The sequence below is a fragment of the Manduca sexta genome, chromosome 12 (assembly GCF_014839805.1).
Source record: "Manduca sexta isolate Smith_Timp_Sample1 chromosome 12, JHU_Msex_v1.0, whole genome shotgun sequence".
Classification (NCBI taxonomy): domain Eukaryota; kingdom Metazoa; phylum Arthropoda; class Insecta; order Lepidoptera; family Sphingidae; genus Manduca; species Manduca sexta.
Window position 1 is genome coordinate 4,594,639 of NC_051126.1, and position 22,068 is coordinate 4,616,706.

General features: G+C 34.6%; 1 protein-coding gene across 5 annotated transcripts; it reads right to left on the reverse strand.

Moving 5' to 3' along the window:
- Positions 1-736: 736 nt before the first annotated feature.
- On the reverse strand, positions 737-20,737 carry LOC115451022 (protein CLEC16A homolog). Of its 5 annotated transcripts, none has more exons than XM_037437788.1 (18): positions 20,231-20,737; positions 19,357-19,496; positions 17,544-17,692; positions 14,971-15,113; positions 14,506-14,592; positions 13,326-14,404; positions 13,063-13,065; positions 12,785-12,991; positions 11,101-11,308; positions 10,699-10,825; positions 9,347-9,485; positions 8,877-9,037; positions 6,824-6,982; positions 6,234-6,375; positions 4,491-4,593; positions 4,080-4,251; positions 3,608-3,729; positions 737-3,446 (listed from the first exon to the last, which is right to left on the reverse strand). In XM_037437788.1, exons 1-17 carry the CDS (start codon positions 20,431-20,433, stop codon positions 3,610-3,612), a joined length of 3,342 nt encoding a protein of 1,113 aa, XP_037293685.1. In that variant the 5' UTR covers positions 20,434-20,737; the 3' UTR covers positions 737-3,446; positions 3,608-3,609. The 5 variants fall into 5 exon arrangements, with proteins under 5 accessions (XP_037293685.1, XP_037293684.1, XP_037293682.1 ...); XM_037437787.1 differs by having other exon boundaries at positions 4,080-4,248; positions 11,101-11,323; XM_037437785.1 differs by having other exon boundaries at positions 11,101-11,323.
- Positions 20,738-22,068: the final 1,331 nt, after the last annotated feature.

Genomic DNA, 22,068 nt, shown 5'->3' on the forward strand with positions numbered 1-22,068 from the left:
AAATTATAAAATCAACGCAGTTAGTACGATTTGAATAGTTTTTCATAATGTTTAAGGCTATCTAGGAAATCGATTTAGTCAGCGACGCGCTTTACGATTATCGATTTATCGACTATCGAACTGCATTTCAACATCGAATAGGCGGTCTCTATGTCTATAGTAAAATATAAGAGTGTACTAACGGTGCAAACACTAAAGATAGAGTGAACACTGTGATTTAAATGTTGTTAATCAAAGCCAAGAATATGTAAGACGTGTTGAGAAAAAATAAATGTTGTTTAATTTCGTATATCGAAATTTGATGTCATTGCGCTCAAAGTTACCTAAAAGTGAATATATGATAGACTTTTTATAACTAAAAAGAGCAATGGTATGTAATATTGTTTTGTTGTGTTTTAATGTAAATAATTTTCGTAATAGCCGTGTTGTTCATGACATCGTTTGTATTATTTATAGGCATTGGTGCATATCATGTGTATAGAGCAGATGATTAATCAAATAAATTAGAACAAAAATATAGTTGATAACAATGTTTTATTTTCTCATCCTCTCTAATTGGGATGAGATGTCGACTCTGAATATGTTTTTAATGCCCGAATAATTAATACGATAAGAAACCATCATCTTTCAATTCCTATGAATGTATTCAACAATACTCAGATATTAACAAAGCTATTTAAGTTCGATTTAAGGGTGTTATTTAAAAATATATAGAGATCAAAATCCAAACAAAATATCAACATGAGATATATTTTATTAAACATCTACAATAGTTTTCCTTTTTTGAACATACAAATACTATTTATTTACATACAAAATTATTGCAATTCTTAAAAAAAAAACATCACAACATAGACAATAATGGCTTATTTTTGACAACAGATTATTTTTTTTATTAATGTATACAACCAATAACAATAAGCCATCCTGCAGACGATAAACATCACAAAACTTTTACACAAATAAATAATTTAAAAAATAATTACAATTTACATATACATATTTTATTTTGCGATATATATAACGTAATGGCGTCGCACTCATTGACATACTACTAAGCCATTTGAAGACGAAATTATAAGATTGCCCACAATTTATTGCTAACTTCGCGTGATAAGTAACAAGGTATTCAAGAAGGAATAATTTATCAATGTTGTACTCTACTTTTTATAGAAAAAAGTTTTAGGCAGAACACTATAATTAAAAACAAAAATAAAATAAATTGCCTTATTAGTTTTGTTAATCAGTGCGACGTTATAAATTATGGAGTTTGTGTCGACAATTTCTATATTAGGAAAATCGATAAAAACTAAAACTCATTTCTTATTAGTATATACTACAAAAAATATTTCAACATTGTTTCAGAACTTTAAAGTCCTCAAATCAAACACAGAGAGGGAATGTATTGAAATTATAATCGAAATAGGGCTACTTTAGAATGACATCACATTATTTCGTATTTTTACAATTCTTAATAATTGTTATTTGTACTTGTGCTATTAAATCCTAAAATCGTAAATATAATATATAAAAGAACGTTGTAAAAGAACTAACATAATTCTTCACTACCAAAAAGTATAATTTCTTGAGTTATGAGAGTCAACGTAGCATCATAATTTATCGACTTACATTCCTTATAGATTTTAATAAAATTACCTACACAAACTCCACCTATAGTGTGCTTAGTGCAAGTTGACAGATTTGTAGGGTGTAGATGGCGTTTTTATCATTGCCAACTGTCAACCATATATTAGATAAATAAAGACGTTCACTCACAAACACTGAGAGCACATGTGTAGTGAAGGCGTCTTTTTTCTACATATTTTCTACATTACATGGACGTTAACAGAGATCCATATTTTCAATTTTAGAAAAATAAAATTGTTTTATTCCATTCTCTATCTAAACTACTCTATAGTTACACATTGTATGGACAACTTTGAATATTTTTTCGATAAAAGTCGATATTCGAAGAAAATACATAATTTGGGAATGTTTTTTGCTTTTGTACTTTCAATTCATCTAAGTCAAAATTTGTTTATGTCCAGTTATAATCATGCAATATTTTTATCGATACAATTATCCAAAATTATCGATACAACTACTACAGTAACTCCTTAAAATTCGAATAGTAAACATGTTAATTTTAGTTCCAGTATTGATTTAGATGACTATTTAAAATTTCTAGGCCTTAGTGCCTTTATCATGTGTTGTTTAGTAGAAAATATTTTATCTTAGGAACCTTAAACTAACGATTTTTACTGTGGTAACTGATAATACTAATCAGGTGCCGATTAAGAAAATTAATTAATTATAGCATGCCGTCAACATTCTTTATCCTTAACCATTGGAATACATCCTTATTGTCTCGGGAACGAGCTTTTAAATAATAAATATTAGTGTGAACAAACCTTTATAGAAGATTTGAATATTTTCTTTAAAGGAATTTATAGGTAAACTAAAAATTTAAGTCTACATACTTTTTTCCATCAGAAATTATAAGTAGTACAAGAAAAAAAAGTTATAAAACATTTTAGAATTTTAGAAAATAAGTAACTTCAAATTCCATGTTAAAAATAGGATATGATTACTAATTTTAACTTTCATCTGTCAAATAAAATTCCGAGCGTATGTCTCATAATATACTAAATATCGATTATGTATAAAATTCAGTAATAACCATACATACAGAGTGAGAAATCTGCGTATTGAATACAAAAAAATATGAAGTCATAATTAAAATTTATCTGGAATTTTCTTTTTAAAAAATAGAGGAAACATAAATGCAGTGTTAATTTGATATAAAAAAAAATGTCAAATGAAAAATTGATTATAGTCAATAAGTCGTACTTCCTGCATTTCTTGTTTTTTTATGAATACCACTCAAGTCCTATTTTCGTACAAAAAGCTGTTCGTCACAATACAAACGCACACAAATACGTAAACGTTTCAAGACATTAACATTCGTTATACAAACACTATCTATTCGCGGACTATACTTTCTTAACAACAAGCCAAACACTTACATCATTACGTCCCTTGCCATAATTATATTTAATTTGTTTGTTATTAAAAATTTTAACATTATTATTTTGAAACCAACTTACTATAATCTATTGAGTCGATAGAATAGTTTTATTTTTTACAACTCCATAAACACCTACACTGAATCGACTTATTTATATCGATAACTACAAGGATTTTCAATTCCATGTTTAATTAGAGATAAAAATTTGAATAACAGTTGTTAATTGATCACCGCTCTTTTCTTACCTGAGGGCACAATGTCGTTAACAATACTTTTTGTATTTACCAGTATCGATATATTTTAGCTGTAGTGTCTGGGTATTTTACTATCGACTATCGATTTCGATAGCAATACTACGAAAGTCCAACGTTATGTTCTGAGGATAACGCTGGTATCTTACCTGTCGCGTTGGAGTTAACCCGTGAGGTAGCTGAATGTTTGCCGGCAAACATTGACAGCTACGCGTGTGACGGAAAAATAACCTTATTATGTAGTATATAAGGTTATAATCCCGTGACACACGCAAATGTCATGTAGCTGTCTTGGCTCGCCGGCGATTCACGAGAGACCAAGAGTTAATATCATATGGTTTCGACTAGGCCTTTCCGCCTGGGTCGAGGAGGCTCGCCAGATATGAACGAGGTCTCTTCTGACGAGTGGGTTGTCACTTTCTGTTGCTGAGACGATGTGCTCGGTTGAATCTGGTAAAAATAATTTTAATTAAGGGACAATTAGTGGTAACTTATCACTACCGACTATAAACTCTAACAAAATTTTGAAAAGCATACAAATTCTTGATTGTCCTAAACCTTTACACGGTAGTGTTCATACTGGATCTGAGGAAAGTATAAGGCGGTCTTAATAATAAATCAAATAACTAGAAGAGGCTTCATTTAAAAGGACCAAAACTTTGCTCACCAGAAATACTAAGTAGAGACCAAAATGGATCACAAAGGCGACGTTTTTACTGAGTGCAGTGGCTATACAGACAAGTACAAAATACATCGAGTATTCTCCCATCCAGTACATTAGAATAAGTATTTGGAAGTACCTGTGGTACCGTGGGCGGTGGCGTGGAGTTGGCGCCGGCTGCGTTCCTCTTGATGTCCTCGAGCGGTATCTCCTCGGAGCGCGCGCGCGGCGAGCCGTCCCTCGAGCCGTCCCTCGAGCCGTCCCGCGAGCCGCCCCGCGAACCGTGCGCGCTGCTGCTGCGGGACACGCTACTGAAACGGTATAGGGAGGTTGCATTTGGAAATTATGACGTAGGTGAGTTAAGAAACAACGATTATGATTAAACCTATTACTAAATTTATCGAATATAGTTTTATTATTTTGTTATAATAAAAACCAGATATTTATATGTTTTCAAGTAATTTACTATGAGTATAATCACACGATGAATATTTTATTTATTAAGGAACGTATCTTCGATGTTAAATTTCATAATGTCTTGAAATCTTACCTTTCTCTGCTTGTAGTCCTTTCTCTGTAAACAACAATACCGTCTTTTAACAGGTGTCCACTGGGTCTTCGTAATCGACGTTCAACTTCGTCACCATCACCACCTGAACATGAAAATAATAAATATTACACATTGATTATTAATTTAAATTATTTCGATATTAAATTATTCAGGAATAATCGCTATTTTTATTATAAATAACAATAGATAGAGTACAGTAAACATCGGTTATAACGACATTGTAGGCACCCCCTAATGTGGATGCTATATCGGATATTCGTTATAAGCAACGTTATTTATTTATAGATGTATTATCTGGGACTTATCCATACAGTTATATAGTCTGATGGGTAGAGTGTGAGTGTAGTATCACGGTTGCTTAATTAATCCCACTTTTATTATATACTAGCTTTTGCCCGCGGCTCCGCCCGCGTTTTAAAGTTTTTCAGGCTAAAGTTTTCCGTTATAAAAGTAGTAGTTTCCCGGGAGCCCGATGTTCTTCCCAGGGTCTAAAACTGTCTCCATACCAAATTTCATCTTAATAAGTTAGGTAGTTTTTGAGTTTAACACGTTCAGGCAGACAGATGCAGTGGGAGACTTTGTTTTATAATATATTTTTTAGAACTGTTTAAGAGGAACAATCCCGTCATACATCATTGTTGCATAACTTTAACCGTTTACGCAGCGCACACAATGGAAGCTCTCAAAACTAATAAATTTTCCCCGTTTTTGCAACATGTTTCATTACTGCTCCGCTCCTATTGGTCATGGCGTGATGATATATAGCCTATAGCACTCCAGGAATAAAGGGCTATCCAACACAAAAAGATTTTTTCAGTTCACACCGGTAGTTCCTGAGATGAGCCATTACTGCTGCGCTTCTATTGTTCATGGCGTGATAATATATGGCCTATAGCACTCCACGAATAAAGGGCTATCCAACACAAAAAGATTTTTTCATTTCAAGCCGGTAGTTCCTGAGATTAGCCATTACTGCTGCGCTCCTATTGGTCATAGCGTGATGATATATAGCCTATAGCACTCCACAAATAAAGGGCTATCCAACACAAAACGAATTTTTCAGTTTAAACCGGTAGTTCCTGAGATCAGCCATTTCTGCTCCGCTCCTATTGGGTATAGCGTGATGATATATAGCCTATAGCACTCCACGAACAAAGGGCTATCCAACGCAAAAAGAATTTTTCAGTTTGGACCGGTAGTTCCTGAGATTAGCGCGTTCAAACAAACAAACAAACAAACAAACTCTTCAGCTTTATATAATAGTATAGATTTAATTTATATTTATTAATTTAATCACAATCAGCCACGGACACCAATCAGAAGGATCTCGATGGTCTCAGGGGAGAGGAAAGCTGCATTTTTTAAAACGTCAGCCGTCACACTTGACTGCCTCGGTGGCGTAGTTGTATTGCATGTCCGGTACAATAGCGCTCTGAGGTCCTGGGTTCGAATCCCGGGTCGGGCAAAGTGATATTTGGGTTTTTTCTCCTCAGTATCAGCCTGGAGTCTGGAATTTGTGCCCGATATGGCGATAGGCTCGCACCCTATCACATCATGGGACGGAACATACTTGGCGAAAAGTGGGTGCCCTAGTTGCGCCTCTGCATACCCCTTCGGGGATAAATGCGTGATGTTATATATGTATGTCACACTAGACAGCTGACACTTCTGCCTGTCGATGGCAGGAACCACAGACTAAACGTTACAGTGAGTGTTGCGTACCGGTGTTGCGGCGCACGGCGGAGAGGCCGGGGCGCGCGAACAGCGGGCGGTGGCGCGGCGCCAGCGCCGGCGCGGAGATGCCCGACACCTCCAGCAGCCGACCGATCTGCTGCATCTTCTTCTGGCGGGATTTTGTGCGACCCTGGACGATAATTATGAATTCTTTGTGAATTATCGCTTGCTTTAACGGTGAGGGAAAACATCGTGAGGAAACCTGCATACCTGAGAAGTTCCCTATAGGAATTTCGAGGGTGTGTCAAGTCTACCAATCCGTACTAGGCCAGCGTGGTGGACTAAGGCCTAATGCCTCTCGGTAGTAGAGGAGGCCCGTGCCCAACAGTGGGACAGTATATAATACAGGGCTGATATTATTATAGACTATAATAACAACTTATTTTTAATTATTATGTTCACCAAATATGCACAAGCTGAGTTCGTTTTGAAATTTAAAATATTTTCTATGTCGTGGTACAAAATTACCCGCATATTATTTTTATCGCTTGAACGGAGTATCGAATCTGGAAATTTCCTTTATTTTCACAAGTAACTTTATTTTCACACAATAACTAGTTTATTCAAACTCAACATGCCTTGGTAAGTCTCTGTTTGGCCGCCATGCTTCTGATGTGGTCGTCGAATTTGAACTTAGCTCGTAGTAGCACCGTCCGGGGCAACGCACCGCTCGCGCCTATCCGCGGCTTGTGGATCGTGAGATGTAGGCAGCGAGGATCTTCTTTGTCGCCTTGTATCTAAAATAAAATCTTATTTTAACGACATAATGGTTGAATATAGAATTTTGTTGATTCCGCCACAGAATAAAGGCAAACCCGTAGTTTAACCCGTCATGACTTGTCAAAATTTTATTTTCAAATATGTACAGGTAGCTGAATGTTTGCCGCCAAACATTGACAGCTACGCGTGTGACGGAAAAATAACCTTATTATGTAGTATATAAGGTTATAATCCCGTGACACACGCAAATGTCATGTAGCTGTCTTGGCTCGCCGGCGAGCCACGAGAGACCAAGAGTTAAAGAACAATTAATAAAGAAGAATGAGCTTTACGATCACACATTTATAGACATGAAATTATGCCGTCTTACGTCAAACCTATCACTGCAACACGTGTAGGGGAGTAGCATGAATTTTGACACCGAGCTCTGAAGTTCGGCGAGTCTTTGATAACACTAATCTAAACCTAAACCACAGCGAAACTAATATATTGAAGGATAAAAGTTAGATAATTAATTTTTCCATATCTAACTAGCTTTTCCTCACGGTTTCGCCCGCGTGCAAAAGTTTACCACGATAAATGTCTCGATATACAGGGTGTCCCAGAAAGTAGTGTCAAGCGGAAGTCCAGAGATAGAGCACCCCTTGGGGTATCCGAATCACCCCCATGTATATTCCGCGATTTCTCATAGTTTTCGAGTTATGAATATTTTTCTGAATTTTTGAGAATTTTCGATTTGAACGATTAAATGTTTTCTTTCTAAAAAAGTAGAAGACTTATTCGAGATTTTTTTATTGCAACTAAATTTTCATTAGTTGTACTTTTTTGCTAAAAACAATCAGCTTTGTAACTTTAATGAAAATTATGAAAATGTTGGTGTAAAGTGAAAAACTTACGTACTATGAATTATAACTTCAATTTTCTTCTTTAAATTGAAAAACTAAACAGGTGACTTCGTGGTTCTAAGGTAGGTCAAAATCTTCTCCAGACTCTCAACTTATATATTCATTAAAAAAAAAATCTTAAAATTTGCTATTAGATTACAATTATTTTTTTTTTACTTCTTATCACTCCTAAGGTTAATTATTTTGTAAACTAACCGAAAATGACTGCAAGAAAGCTATAAGTTAAACATTTGGCATATTCTTGTGTTTAAGTTCATTTAATTTTGCATGATTCGTTATCGGGGTTTAAATTTTGTAAATGTGGGTGTAACTCTTTTACCTGCGATTGCAATGGGCCAAAGGGATAAGATACCGAATTATTGCTATCCCTCTCACTTCAAATAACAATTACTTACTGACTTTTTGTTTTATTTATTTAAATTCAATTCAACTAAAATAATTAAATTAAACCTCTGAAGGTTAATTAAATCTCAGCTTTCCTACAGTCATTTTTAACCTCCAAATGATTAAGTCATAGTTTTCTTGGAGTCATTTTTAGATAGTTAAGAAACTAATTAACCTTAAAAATGATGAAATGGCCAAACAGATGTATGTCCTCATCCATTTCTCAAGGCCCAACTTCGACTCAGGTGAAACGTCGGTTGCACGCTGCCCTTCTTGCCAATAAGAGTGAGAAAGATAGCAACTATTTTGGCTAAAATCAGCCTTAAAAGACACGTTGCTGTCTTTTAAGGTTGATTTTAGCCAAAATAGCTCCCATTAAGGACTATGTTTTTTTAATGAATATGTAAATTGAGAGTCTGGAGAAGATTTTGACCTACCTTAGAACCACGAAGTCACTTGTTTAGTTTTTTAATGTAACGAAGAAAATTTAATTTATAATTCATTCAATTCGTTGTGTCGATTTAAGTTTATCGCGTTCAGAAAGGCAGACAGATGCGGAGAGGGAGGGGGACTTAGTTTTATAACATGTCTAGATTTTTAGGGTAGTTCAAAATGTACTCACGTCTAAGTCCTGCAGACTGCCCACAAGTTTCGCCACGCCCCATCCCAGCCTTTGCTTGTCCGGCTCCACTAGTATTATCTGTATGTTGTCCACGGCTAGAAACCTGTGCTGCCACGTGCCGTCCTTTTGTATTATATCACACGATATGAGATCAGAATCATCTGAAAATAAAAATGGCAAAGATTAAGAACGCAACACGATTATACGTTTTTTACAGTGTGTAGTCAAGTTTGCGCATGAATCAAATAAATTATGACTATTTACAGGAGACCAAAGAACTGTGGATATATCTACTGATCTTTTATGAGAAGTAATTTTGCATTATAATTATATTTAAGCCCTCACAATTAAAGTTTGAGATGATATTATTTTTTCCCGCATCAAATAATGAAATAATAAATCGAAAACAGACTCTGATTATCCCCGTACAATATGAAATATATAGCACTAAAACCATTTTCGGTACATACTAAGGTCCAAAACGTCTCCAACTTGCACAAAAGGCGCTGGGTTCGTCAACGGCAGCTGACTCTCTGGCTTTCCGCTCAGTTTCAGGTACAAGTCTCGGATTAGGAAAAACGTCCGGATCGCGCGTCGCGCTCTCTCCATCTGTAATTATGGAAATGTTACTTCTTAATAGATGATCTTTCTTTTAATTTTATCCGTGGTGCTTTATAACTAACTTATCTAGTTGTATCCTTGAGGTTGAAACGCCTCCTTATAATATCAGCCCTGTATTATATACTTGCCCACTGTTGAGCACGTGCCTCCTCTACTACTAATAGGAATTAGGCCTTAGTCCACACGCTGGCCTAGTGCGGATTGGTAGACTTCACACACTTTCGAAATTCCTATAGAGAACTTCTCAGATGTGCAGGTTTCCTCACGATGTTTTCCTTCACCGTTAAAGCGAACGATAAATTCACAAAGAATACACACATGATTTTTAGAAAAGTCAGAGGTGAGTGCCCTTGGGATTTGAACCTGCGGACATTCGTCTCGGCAATCCGTTCCACAGCCAACTAGGCTATCCGCCGAAACGCCTCCTTAGATCATGATTTTATCACCCGCATTACTGTGGAGGTAAATGGACAATTAATATTTCCAACTCCACCCTATCTTTCTATTTGATTAATTTCGTTGCGGGATAATGACATATTAGTTTTCCCTGAGACCCGCCGAGCTTCACTGCTCGGTGTCATAAAATGCGTGCCACTGCTGATCCTGGCTGACAGGAGTTGTAGTGGTGGGTGTGAGGGCGGGAAAGTCTTTCTTAATAGATGAGGCTAGCGATCCACAAGGTGAACTAATAGTAAGTGCCCATGACCGTCCATGAAACACCTACAATACCATATAGCTTTATAATAAAGACTTCTATATAATATTCTTCTTCCACTTGCCCAAATCAATTCCAATGTGGGATAAGCGCAACGCAGTTTTTCGATCATATTATTGAAAAGTATAGGCTTAGTTTTTATAGATAATTTCATCCACGAAGACGCGCCCCACTACTTTTCCTAATCGCTTGTAGTGTGCGTGAGCTGCATGAGTGAACGCACACTAAGATGGACAGTGTCGGGGAAAGGGTTTGAATGAGTCCCTTTACCCCGCAACACACCCGCTCAAAAGGTGGCGCGTCTTCGTGGATGAAATAATACGATCGATCGTCTACCGTACCGTAACGTGAATTTCTCTGAGAAGTTTAAATTAAAAGCCTATATAACTTTTTAGAAAGGTAAGTAAATGTGTAATCATATTTTTACCCACATAATATTCGAACTATATATATAATGAAAGTAAATTTAACTAATATTATACTCACTTCGCCCCCAGGTAACCGTTTCGCCAGCGCTATCCCCGACATGGGTGTCCTTGTCGGCGGTAGCAATATCGCCGCGTCCATACACAACCACTCCACGTTCAAAGGCCTCTTGCTCATCTCACAGTACCTGTAGTATTAGAAAAAATATAGTACATTGTAAATTAATTTTTGTTGCCAAAAATTTGTCACAAAAACGGTCTAGGCGTTCCAACTCAGGTTGCTATTCAATCAATGGTCCTAAGTGAATACGGATGGTAAAGTATGACTGATTTATGTCGTCCACAGACAAAATTAAACAATAAGTACTCTATAAAATTTATAGTATAAATCTAAAAATAAAGAGAGGTATTAACCCTACAGTCAATAACGCTAATGCGAAAAAAAATATAAACGAATACTCACTCATCCTCAAACATATCCAAGAATATATCGTCGCACTTGTAGAAGTTGCGCGCGAGTGCGGCGGCGCGCGCCCGCAGCGCGTCGGCCGCGCCCACGTGCCGCGCCGCCACCCCCGCGCCCGCGCCCGCACCCGCCACCCCCGCGCCCTGCATCGCCACGCGCATCAGTGTCACGCTCAGCTCCAGCGTCACCAGGCGGACCTTCGACGCTGCAAGTATACCGCCAGTATCTCAAATCATTGACTAAGTAGAGTATGGGACGTTACTGACCTCACAATTGTATACTCTAACCACCTAACACATATCAAATAGTTAACTACTAAGAGTGATTTAATAATGTATCCAACGACGCTCCTACATAGCTGTTACAAACAACGTTATATAGTACTAGCTTTTGCCCGCGGCTCCGCCCGCGTTATAAAGTTTTTCAGACTAAAGTTTTCCGTTATAAAAGTAGTAGTTTCCCGGGAACCTATGTTCTTCTCAGGGTCTCAAACTGTCTCCATACAAAATTTCATCTTAATACGTTGGGTAGTTTTTGAGTTTAACACGTTCAGGCAGACAGATGCAGCGGGAGACTTTGTTTTATAATATATTTTTTAGAACTTTTTAAGTGGAACAATACCGTCATACATGATTGTTGCATAACTTTAACCGTTTAAGCAGCGCAGGCAACGGAAGCTCTCAAAACTAATAATTTTCTCCGTTTTTGCAATATGTTTCATTACTGCTCCGCTACTATTGGTCATAGCGTGATGATATATAGCCTATAGCACTCCAGGAACAAAGGGCTATCCAACACAAAAAGATTTTTTCAGTTCATACCGGTAGTTCCTGAGATTAGCGCGTTCAAACAAACAAACAAACAAATAAACTCTTCAGCTTTATATAATAGTATAGATTAATACATGAAAAAAAAGTCTATATTGAACAATTTGTTGCTAATTATGTAATCAACTTTCCATTATAAAACAGAGATACACAATAAACAAAAACACTTAACAATGTATTTATTATAATCCGTGACGAGTTATTCTAACAACGTGAGGGACCCATAAAACCTGCATCGCGATTTATATCAGTGTCACGCTCTGTGTAATATTACCAATATGACTTTGAACCGGAACAACGGCGGATTTGCCGGTATCTCATCTTTGACAAAATATTTTAGTATAAATAATTTCAACGCTTCATCAATTTATGTTACTTAATTCCTTAGGTTAAGTCACACGTGATATTAGGATGTTGAGTTTCAAAATGACATGACGTTATTAAGAGCTTTACTCTAAGATTATAATGCCACATTTAAAAAATATTAACCACATAATAGACGTGACATAATGTATATCATATGTAGAAAAGAGATGCAAGTATTTTGACGTTAACATGTTAAGTCAAAACTTAAAACCAAAATAGATAGATCGTTATTATGCATAAAAAAATATTAAGAAAACAAGACAAATCCACTAAATAAACTAATTTAAACCAATATTATAATCTTTAAAATCTAAAAACAACTTAGTAATCAAAACATCATAATTTTTTTATTTATAATAAATAAATTAGCAACTTTAAATCGTATAATCAAAAAATAACAAACGAAAAATTTAAAAGATCATAAACATGTTTTATATTCATAACGAGACAAAACAGAAATGTTCAATACAAGAATTACAGATACTTACTAGGTTTACAGCTTAAATTAGTGATCGCCATCAGCTTAGAGATGAGTAACTCATTGAAACTTTGCTTCGGTTTTTTCGCCGGCGACGATGACGCTTCAGATTTACATTCCGAGTCATCATTCTGACTGCTCGAGGCACTTGTGCTTGGTACAATATTATATTCTTCTGACGAACATAGCAATGTGTCTAAAAGTTCTGTGTTCACTCCTTAAATAAAAAATAATGTGTTAATAATATGATTTCTACATTGAAAGTAAATCTAAAGGATAAACACTTACCCACTAGGTGCCCAAGTAAGCGAGTAGATAACAAAAAATAAAATTAGTAAAGATATTACAAGCTGCATAATGTAAAAGATAGTTATGGAAGAATTTAAATCGTACTTTTATATGTTGATATAATCAAAAACTACATAAGTATAAATAGGTAGTATAGAGTTAGGATACGAAACGTGATGCAAAGTGATGCCCGTACAATACATTATTCGAGAAAGACTTTCAAATAATCGATATAATGATTCTATGAATTTATGATAACTCACCTTTATTATTGATCAATGCAAATAGTAAACACAGCGCAAACAGCGCTTTATAGTCATTCTCGCTGCAATCCAGCGAATCAAAAATAGTTTTCAAGAAAGGTCTCTTTTCTATATCTCGACTTTCTTTTTCTAATATGCTTTCTAAGGTTGCCATTCGTTCACTCGACGTACTTGGTGCAACACCTAACAATTTCTGCTTCTCTTCATCAGTTATATTGTTTAACTCCTGACCAGTTTTAGCAGAACTTAATTCTACGCCATCGGGTAGCGGCGAATCAGGCATATTTTCATTAGCAACTGTACTTGATTTCACTGTGTGTATTTGTGTAACCAAGTCTTCAGTTGAATCGTGTCCTATACTCGAAGTCTCGCTTATATGGGAAGTGGACGGAAGCGACGTCGACACCAATTCTGGATCAAGATCGCAACTCGACTGATCCGTATCTTTATCATCGTATCCAAAAGATTTACTGCCATTAAATTCGGGCGTGGTGTAATCTCTATCGCTCGATGTATTCTCTAAAGCCTTCTCTAGACTTAATTGAGGCTTCGAAAACTCCAACTTGACAATCGGTTTGGCGTTCCGTATGTACATTTCTAGTATCTTCGTCGCCCCGTCCTCGAATACCGATAAGTCCGATTGCAATATGATCCAGGCCAACGCGTGCACGATGGGTCCGTGTGTTATTATCAAAAAGACTTGCGATAACAGAAATAGGGCGACCACGCACGAGACAGACGGTTTAGATTCATCCTCAGACTCCGCTCTTTGTCTTGCGAAGGTCATGCGCGTTGGTGATACTTCGCTATTCTTTCCTTTTAATATTGCTTCTAAGTTCCGTGTGATCACTTCTATGCTTTGTATGTGATCTCTGTTGTATGGTGAGGATGTAGCTGAGCGTTTCGTGGTTTGTGAAGTGAGAGAATATATGTAGAGAGGTATTAATAGTTTGTGCAGCAAATGCTCTGTCAAGACATCGTTTAAATCAGGAATGTTTAGGCATAGGATGTCGTTTATGTAGTGGAGGTGGTCTAAGTGTTCTGCCACGAGGTCATCCAGCTTTTGTTGTGATTGACGGCTATATAAAAAATGAATACATTATAACCCGACCCGAAACCATTGAAAAATCATAAAGAATTAATTTATAAGTTAATTTAATTATTAAGTATGTTTACTTACTCAGCATCGTTTCTGACGCATGCGTCTAATTCCAAAATGTGTTTTCCAATAAACCAAACTAGATTACTAAAATACGGTGCTGCCGTTCTGAAAACAAAGCTTTTTTAATACCAAAGTCGTCTAATAAAATAAATCAAACCGGTTGAATAAGTTTCGGATTCTTGTCCGACCTCATTTTAATATATGTTTATTATTAAGTTGTTTTTATTATGATTTACAGAATCCAAACATTATATATTTCAAGATATTTTTTTATATCTTTACAACCAAAATAAATACTGTATAAAGGCAGTCAAACTTTAGAATTAAATATAAGCATTATATTTGATATTATAATTATTATTTGGAAACTTTTCTAGTTCCATTGGTGACTACAATATGATATATATTAATATAAGTTTATTGAACAGGAGATACACACTTTTTTACTGATAAAAAATAAAATATAATTTATTAGAAACTTACCTATCCCTTATAAATCTAAGCATGCTCGCGTCCTGTACTCTATATACATTTAACGTAAGTGTCCTTACTGCGATTCGCACCATCGATTCAGAGTGATTGAAGAACTTTATAGCTTCTGTGTACAACGGGAAATCTTTCGTGTGCTGCAAATAATTTGAATTTGGAATTTAAGTCTGCATTATTTATGTATACATTTTGTATGACATTGAATCTTGTTTAATTTTCTTCCTAGTTAAAATATAATTAATATGATTTAAATTATTATTTATTACTATTATTAAATTTAAATATATTCCAGGGTTACATATTATAGTAATAAATAATATGATTAAAATTATGTTTTGTACTCGTATATTATTATTATTTTATTTAAATAAACTCCAGGGTTATTGAACGCAATAGCGTACTAAAGAGGTCGCGCGCACTTACAGACTGCTTTGCATAGACAAACGCAAATCGGCCAATGCCAAAGTTAAAAACGTGATTACGTTCGGATGGCTCTTATAGATTACACGTGTGTCTTTTTGATCTTACTGCATGCTGTGACTACCTTAGTGTGGTTGTGCATTTAGCATAATTTATATTTCTTATCTTTTTATAAATGTTTCAATGAGAAATAAACCACTATAAACCTTCCGCATAACACCTAAGGAAGTTTAAGAGTGGATGAAAACCAGCGCTGCTCGGAACTACTGTCCCCGTCAGCATAAGCTTAGCTGCTTCCTTTTGCCATTATAGTTATACAATTTTACTGTGCTTTATAATAATAGATGTAAGTAGATAGATAGGGCAATAAACGGATTTTTATTTATTTAATTATTGTTGGTAATCCGAATAAATAAAAATAAAATAATAAGATGTCGTACGATCCGCTCGAATATGCACAAATCATAAGTGACATCCAATAACAAAAACAAACTCATTAATATTATTTTATAAAATTCATAGAGTAATATTATCCCAGGAGTTCAGCACATCGACATTGTATTATCTTCATGCAATTCCGCGAAACCAATAAACACTATGGAACTTGTTTCAAAGAAGATTTTCAAATTAAATAGGTTAAATAGATTGTTCTATTTTCGACTGTCTCGGTGACGTAATTGTATTGCGGTACGACTGCAGTGCTGAGATCTCGGGTTCGATCCCCGGGTTGGGAAAGTAATATTGTTTTTTTTTACTCTGTATCATCCTAGAGTCTAGAATGCTCGCCCTCTAATGTCGTATACGCACGGTGATAGTAACTGCACAAGTTGCACCTCTGCCTACCCTTCCGCGGATAAAAGGCGTGAATATATGTGTGCATTATTTTCCGGCATAGATTAATGAGAACGAAGTTCATGCTGTGACAGAATTCATAATTAAAATCTAGAATCTATTTCCTTCAACAATGATTCACATTCAATCTTGTCATTTGAACTAGTCAAGTTATTTTTATTGGAAATTAATATTATTATTAAAAAAAAAACGTATTATAATGTAAATTGATTCGCGACAACCCAAACATGGACAATTTAATTAATAAATTTTATATTGTACGATATTTCATAAATGATGTAGGAAAACAAAAAATACGATATAATATTTTTAAATCTAAATGTTATGCTTTGTTCGATGCACGTGTAAAATCGATAAACTTGATAAACTAGTATTTCTTGCATAAATTATTTATATGATAAGTGATAAATAGCCGTATAAATTTGTCGGTTGTGTTTTTATCATATATTTAACATATTATACCAAAGTCGATATGTTTTGATACGTTTGGCTAATAACTAAGAATTCGCGTAAATATTACAACTATAAGCAGAGTAGCCCTATTGACCTTTTTAGAACACGAAGCATCACGCCTTTCTGGCGTAAGTAGTAAGAATACAGTACGGGTTGATACTCAGCATGAAACCTAAAAAATCTCAATACCGTTTTGCTTGACCCGGGATCCGAACCTGTTACCCTCAGCACGTAGTCGTAAAACACGTGATATAATTACGCTATAATCAAATTTTTAAAATAAGAATAGCCACAAACACCGTAGCCACATAATTTCACATACAGAACACATGGTAATGAAATGCTTGTGAAATTTTTGTCAAGGTTGTAGACATTTACCAACGTCTGTGGCCTTAAACTTAAATGTAGTGTGCAAAATTCATGTCTCTTTACTTTGACTTATATCTGGTGTCCACGAAACAGTAGGTATATCTTATGAACAGTCGTGTTTAAATACATAATATTCTTTGGTTATGTCTATACTAATATAAGGCTGAAGAGTTTGAACGCTTTAACCTTAGGAAAGACTAAACCGATTTTGATTTTTTTTTACTAATAGGAAGCATTAGTCTTCGAGTGCTATAGGCAACTTCTTTTCGGGGATAATAATTATACCGGAATACCTGTTTCACGCGGGCAGAGTCGCAAGAATAAGCTATCGAAATGATGATAAAAAACATGGCCATCACCTTACCTGTTTTTCTTACACATTTTATTTTTTTAATGTGATTATATTTTTACTACCTGCCAGTAATATACTTTTTATGAGGGATAACAATATCAAAAACAGAAGGGTCACTCACCTCATTATAAAAGAAGTGAATTGTGTGGTTATTCAATTTTAGACTTAGGGTCTTGAGAAACGATATGTAGTAAGCCATCACTTCTTCATCAGAGAAATCAAACTTGTGAACAATTATTGAGTTTACATGGTTATTGCTTAGTAGGTAATCTGTAAAGGAACATCTTTTTTAGACACAAACTTATTTGAATATACAGAAATAAAATAAGTAAAGGTCACACAAAACTTATTTTTATATGTCACATAGCAAATAATTTTAAATGATAATTAGTATTAATTGGCACAAATATAATAGTAATTCCTTGTAACAATATCAGCCCTGTATTATATACTGTTCCACTGCTTGGCATGGGCTTCCTCTACTACTAAGGGGAACTAAGCCTTAGTCCACCACATTGGCCTAGTGCTGATCGGTAGACTTTACATACCCTCAAAATTCCTATAGAGGTTTCCTTACAATGTTTTCCTTTACCATTGAAGCAAGCGATAATTCACAAAGAATACACAAATAATTTTAAAATAGCCAGAGCCACTTGCCCTCAGGTTTTGAGCCTCCGGACATTCATCTCGCAGTCTATTTTACACCTAACTAGGCTATCGTCGCTTTTAGACACCTATTTCCTTAGATTGCCATATTTCATGTAAAATCTAAACTGAATACCTTTGTGTTCACTTTTGAAACTTGTTATTGTTTCTATTTATGTTTAATAAATTGAACTAAAATTTTTAAGAAAATAACTAGAAGCAAAAATAACTGAACTAATAGATAAATTCTACATCCTGTTCGATTCTATTTTTAACTGAAAGAGTGATATTATTTTTATCTCTTGCTATAGAAATTATACATCAATCACTATTTATTTACTTTGGTTTACAAGATAACGTTACCAGGGTATATTAAAAGGGCATTAACATTAATAACATGTAATTAAACACTGATTGAAACACAGACCATGTCTATACTACAACTGACCTGTTTATCAGGTGTTATATTTTTACTTCATTAAAATTATATGGTCAATTTATTTTGTTTGGAAAAGATATTAATTGGGAAATGAATGTAATCACAATGAAACTATTTTTCGGATTTTATCGTGGATGTTTATATTATAATTATCTCCCAATTTTGGGAAAGTATTGTGTTCTCAATGATGCCTAGAAAGTGACAATAAAATTACCAGTAACAATTTTTTTATTATTACCAGTGTTTTCAGGTTAAGTGGACTACTGAATTCTAATAGTTATATTACATTCTTTAGGATTTAGCTATAATGAAATTGAAACAGTCCAATGTCTGTTCATTATATATATTGAATAAAAAATGTATATGGGGAGTCTTTATTAACGCAACATAAGCTAAAACAGTTTTTAGAAATTTTGTCAGTTTATTTGATTGTTTGTTAACATTGAATTGAATGCAGTTATCACAGATTTATTGCAAAAGACCCATCTTAAATTATAGGCTCTATTTTATCCCAGGAAAATATAAAACAGAGCTTTTATTACAGAAAACCTTTGTCGCAGGCAGAACTGCAAGCAAATACTACTTTTAAATGAATATAAACAAACTGATAATTGTGTCAATCTTATTAATGAGTTGTTTTATTTCCTTGCACTTGCCTATAAATATAGTTACTATAACAACAGGTGACATAAAGAAAACACAATATCAACTGGCTTGAAGCAGTCATTATCTATGTATATCCATTGCTTTGAGTTATAACGTAATTAATTTATTTCCCAACATTAAATGCAAAGTACCTGTGAAGTTATGTTCTTTATCATTTCGTAATATAGCAGCAATAATAACTTACATAAGGACGTCTCGTTCCTGATGTTTTCAAATAATATATTGAGAGTTTGTAGCAACTGCACGCACACATATGATGATCCTCCACATTTCTGTCTCATAATCCTCAGGAAGTATGAAAGCATATTTTTCTCAAGGAAGAAACTATAAGAGATGAGAATTATTACATAAAAATGGACCTACATTTTGTCAGCCGTCAAATATTTTAAAGATAAATAGTCATTATTTCATGCCCATTAAAATCACTCTCAAAGAGCTGTCGGCAGCTAATTATCACTTAATCAATAGATAAGTTGGTCTTCTAATAAGCAGAAATTAGCCTTCTTAGTTTTCCAATATATGTAATAATATAATATAGTATGAGTTATTTTCTAGTCATTCATTCAATTTACTATGGCTTTTCATAAAAAGGAACTAAAGCTTAAGTTATATAGTAACATTCTGATCATCATTATTTATCACTCTCCTAAGTGGAGTTGGCAAAGTTTTTTGAGCATGTTTTGAAAACAATTTAACTTAGTCCTAATGTCTGATGATGATTGATACCAAAAATATTATTTATTTATGTCATGAATTACTCCCATAATTTTCAAATTCTTTTACATGAAAATTTATTTGCTAGAATATTAGTCATGTACAAAATTAATCTTAGAATACTATAAATCAATTAAATGTAATATGTGTGTAACATAATCAGGTAATCTTATCAAGAACATTTAATGTTGTAATTACAATACAAGAACTCTAATGATATGAGATATTAGATTTTATATGGGAAGGAACTGTTCTCCTTATATACAAGTTTACCTTAGTTTAGGACACAGAGTTACTTCGATATGTAATCAATTTTGTATCTAATAACTTACTAATATACTTACTCAAAGACTGAGCTGTCATTCTGATCACCCCATATCAATATCTCTGCTATACATCTCAAGGACTCCACTAATGTACCTCGATTACTCTCGGACACTGTTGTGTTCTTACATAGAATGTTATGTAAATATTTCAACCGTTCCAAGGAATGGGGGTTTTTAGGCCGCCCCCATGTGGCGCCAAACCAACTTCTGCTACGGAACATCACGGCACTAAGCACTCACGGCGGTTAAACAACACAAACACTATTCATTTTCGCTTATTCTCCTCATATTACGCACATCGACATTCGATACCAATTAGTAAGGATCATCCACTTGTTTTCACCTTAATGAATACGATTGCACCAGTTTTTGTTGCTTATGAACGGAACGTACGACGGAGGCGTGTGTTTTGTGGTTTATTCCTTTTTTCCAATTCAAATGAGGTGTTGGTTGTTTTATTTTTTCTATTTTTTTGTGATCCACTTACTCGTTGTAATTTTGACACTTGTGACAACTGACAGTGACAGCAGCGAGTGCTAGTTTTGACACTATTGTCGTTCAGTTATACGCATAACATTTTCGATATAACAAGTAACTTAAAACGCTAGTAATTAACTAATAAGTCATAACAGTTCTTTTTTAATGATGAAAAGATAGTTTACGTATGTAAAAACACGTTCCAGGACTTCTATATTGTAATAAGGCGAATCTATAGCCATTTATCGGGCATAATATTTCATTATATTTCATTATTTCAGCCTTTGAGCTGATACTGAGCAAAAAACTCAAAAACACTAGTTCGACCGAGGATTCGAACCCGAAACTTTGCCACATTCGTCATAACCCGCATGCAATATAATTAAGCGGCTGTAGCTTGTACCTTCTTTTTTTAATTGACTTAGTAGGCAAATAAGTGGGAAGGTATGACGTATATAGTACGCATCACTATCTTCCAGACTTTGATATTGCTAGAGGTATTTACAACTAACCCACTGCCTGCCGAAAAATCGAAATATTTTTTTGTCGAAACCCATAATAACTGCTTTATGAATGCAAATAAGTTTTGTTACGAATTTGTTATTTCTTTGTAGTAGGCACTTTGAATACCTATGGTTGAGCAAAGAAAGTAATATCATAATGTTTTTTCATATTAGATATTATTAAAACTATGTTTGTACATACTTATTTAACCTGTGGGTCTACTTTAGTTCATAGTGCGGTCCGGCTGTAAACTGAGAGGTTCTTAGTTTTATTTTCAGTTTAAGTAACAAATCATATTTTGAACGTTTTGATATAAAAAAAAAAACATACGCATTGTTCGTAATTTTAATTCATGGCTGATATTGGTAAGCTTGTCTTTTGCACATAATGAGTCGGATACAATCTTATCGGAGTTAGGTTCCTTTTATACTTGTCTTTTCGAAAAAAAAAACCTGATCATAAGGTCAGGCTATTATCTATATATATAAAAATGAATTGCTGTTCGTTAGTCTCGCTAAAACTCGAGAACGGCTGAACGGATTTATCTTATCTTGGTCTTGAATTATTCGTGGAGGTCTAGGGAAGCTTTAAAAGGTGAGAAAAATTCGAATAATTGCCGGGAAAATCCTCAAAACAGCATTTTTCTATTTCCCATACAAACGTTTTCTAACTAATACGTAGAGTCAATTTGAGCTTTATTGCTATTGTATAAAGTTCACTGTTGTCTAAGCAATGTAGGTGTGTTCCTAACATCAAAGCAGTGTGCGTTGGAGCACAGAATATAATAATGTAATGTCGCGTTCTGAAACTCAACAAAAGTGATATCGCGGACCCGACTAAATTGAACAGTCACAAAATTTAATATATCATTAGTT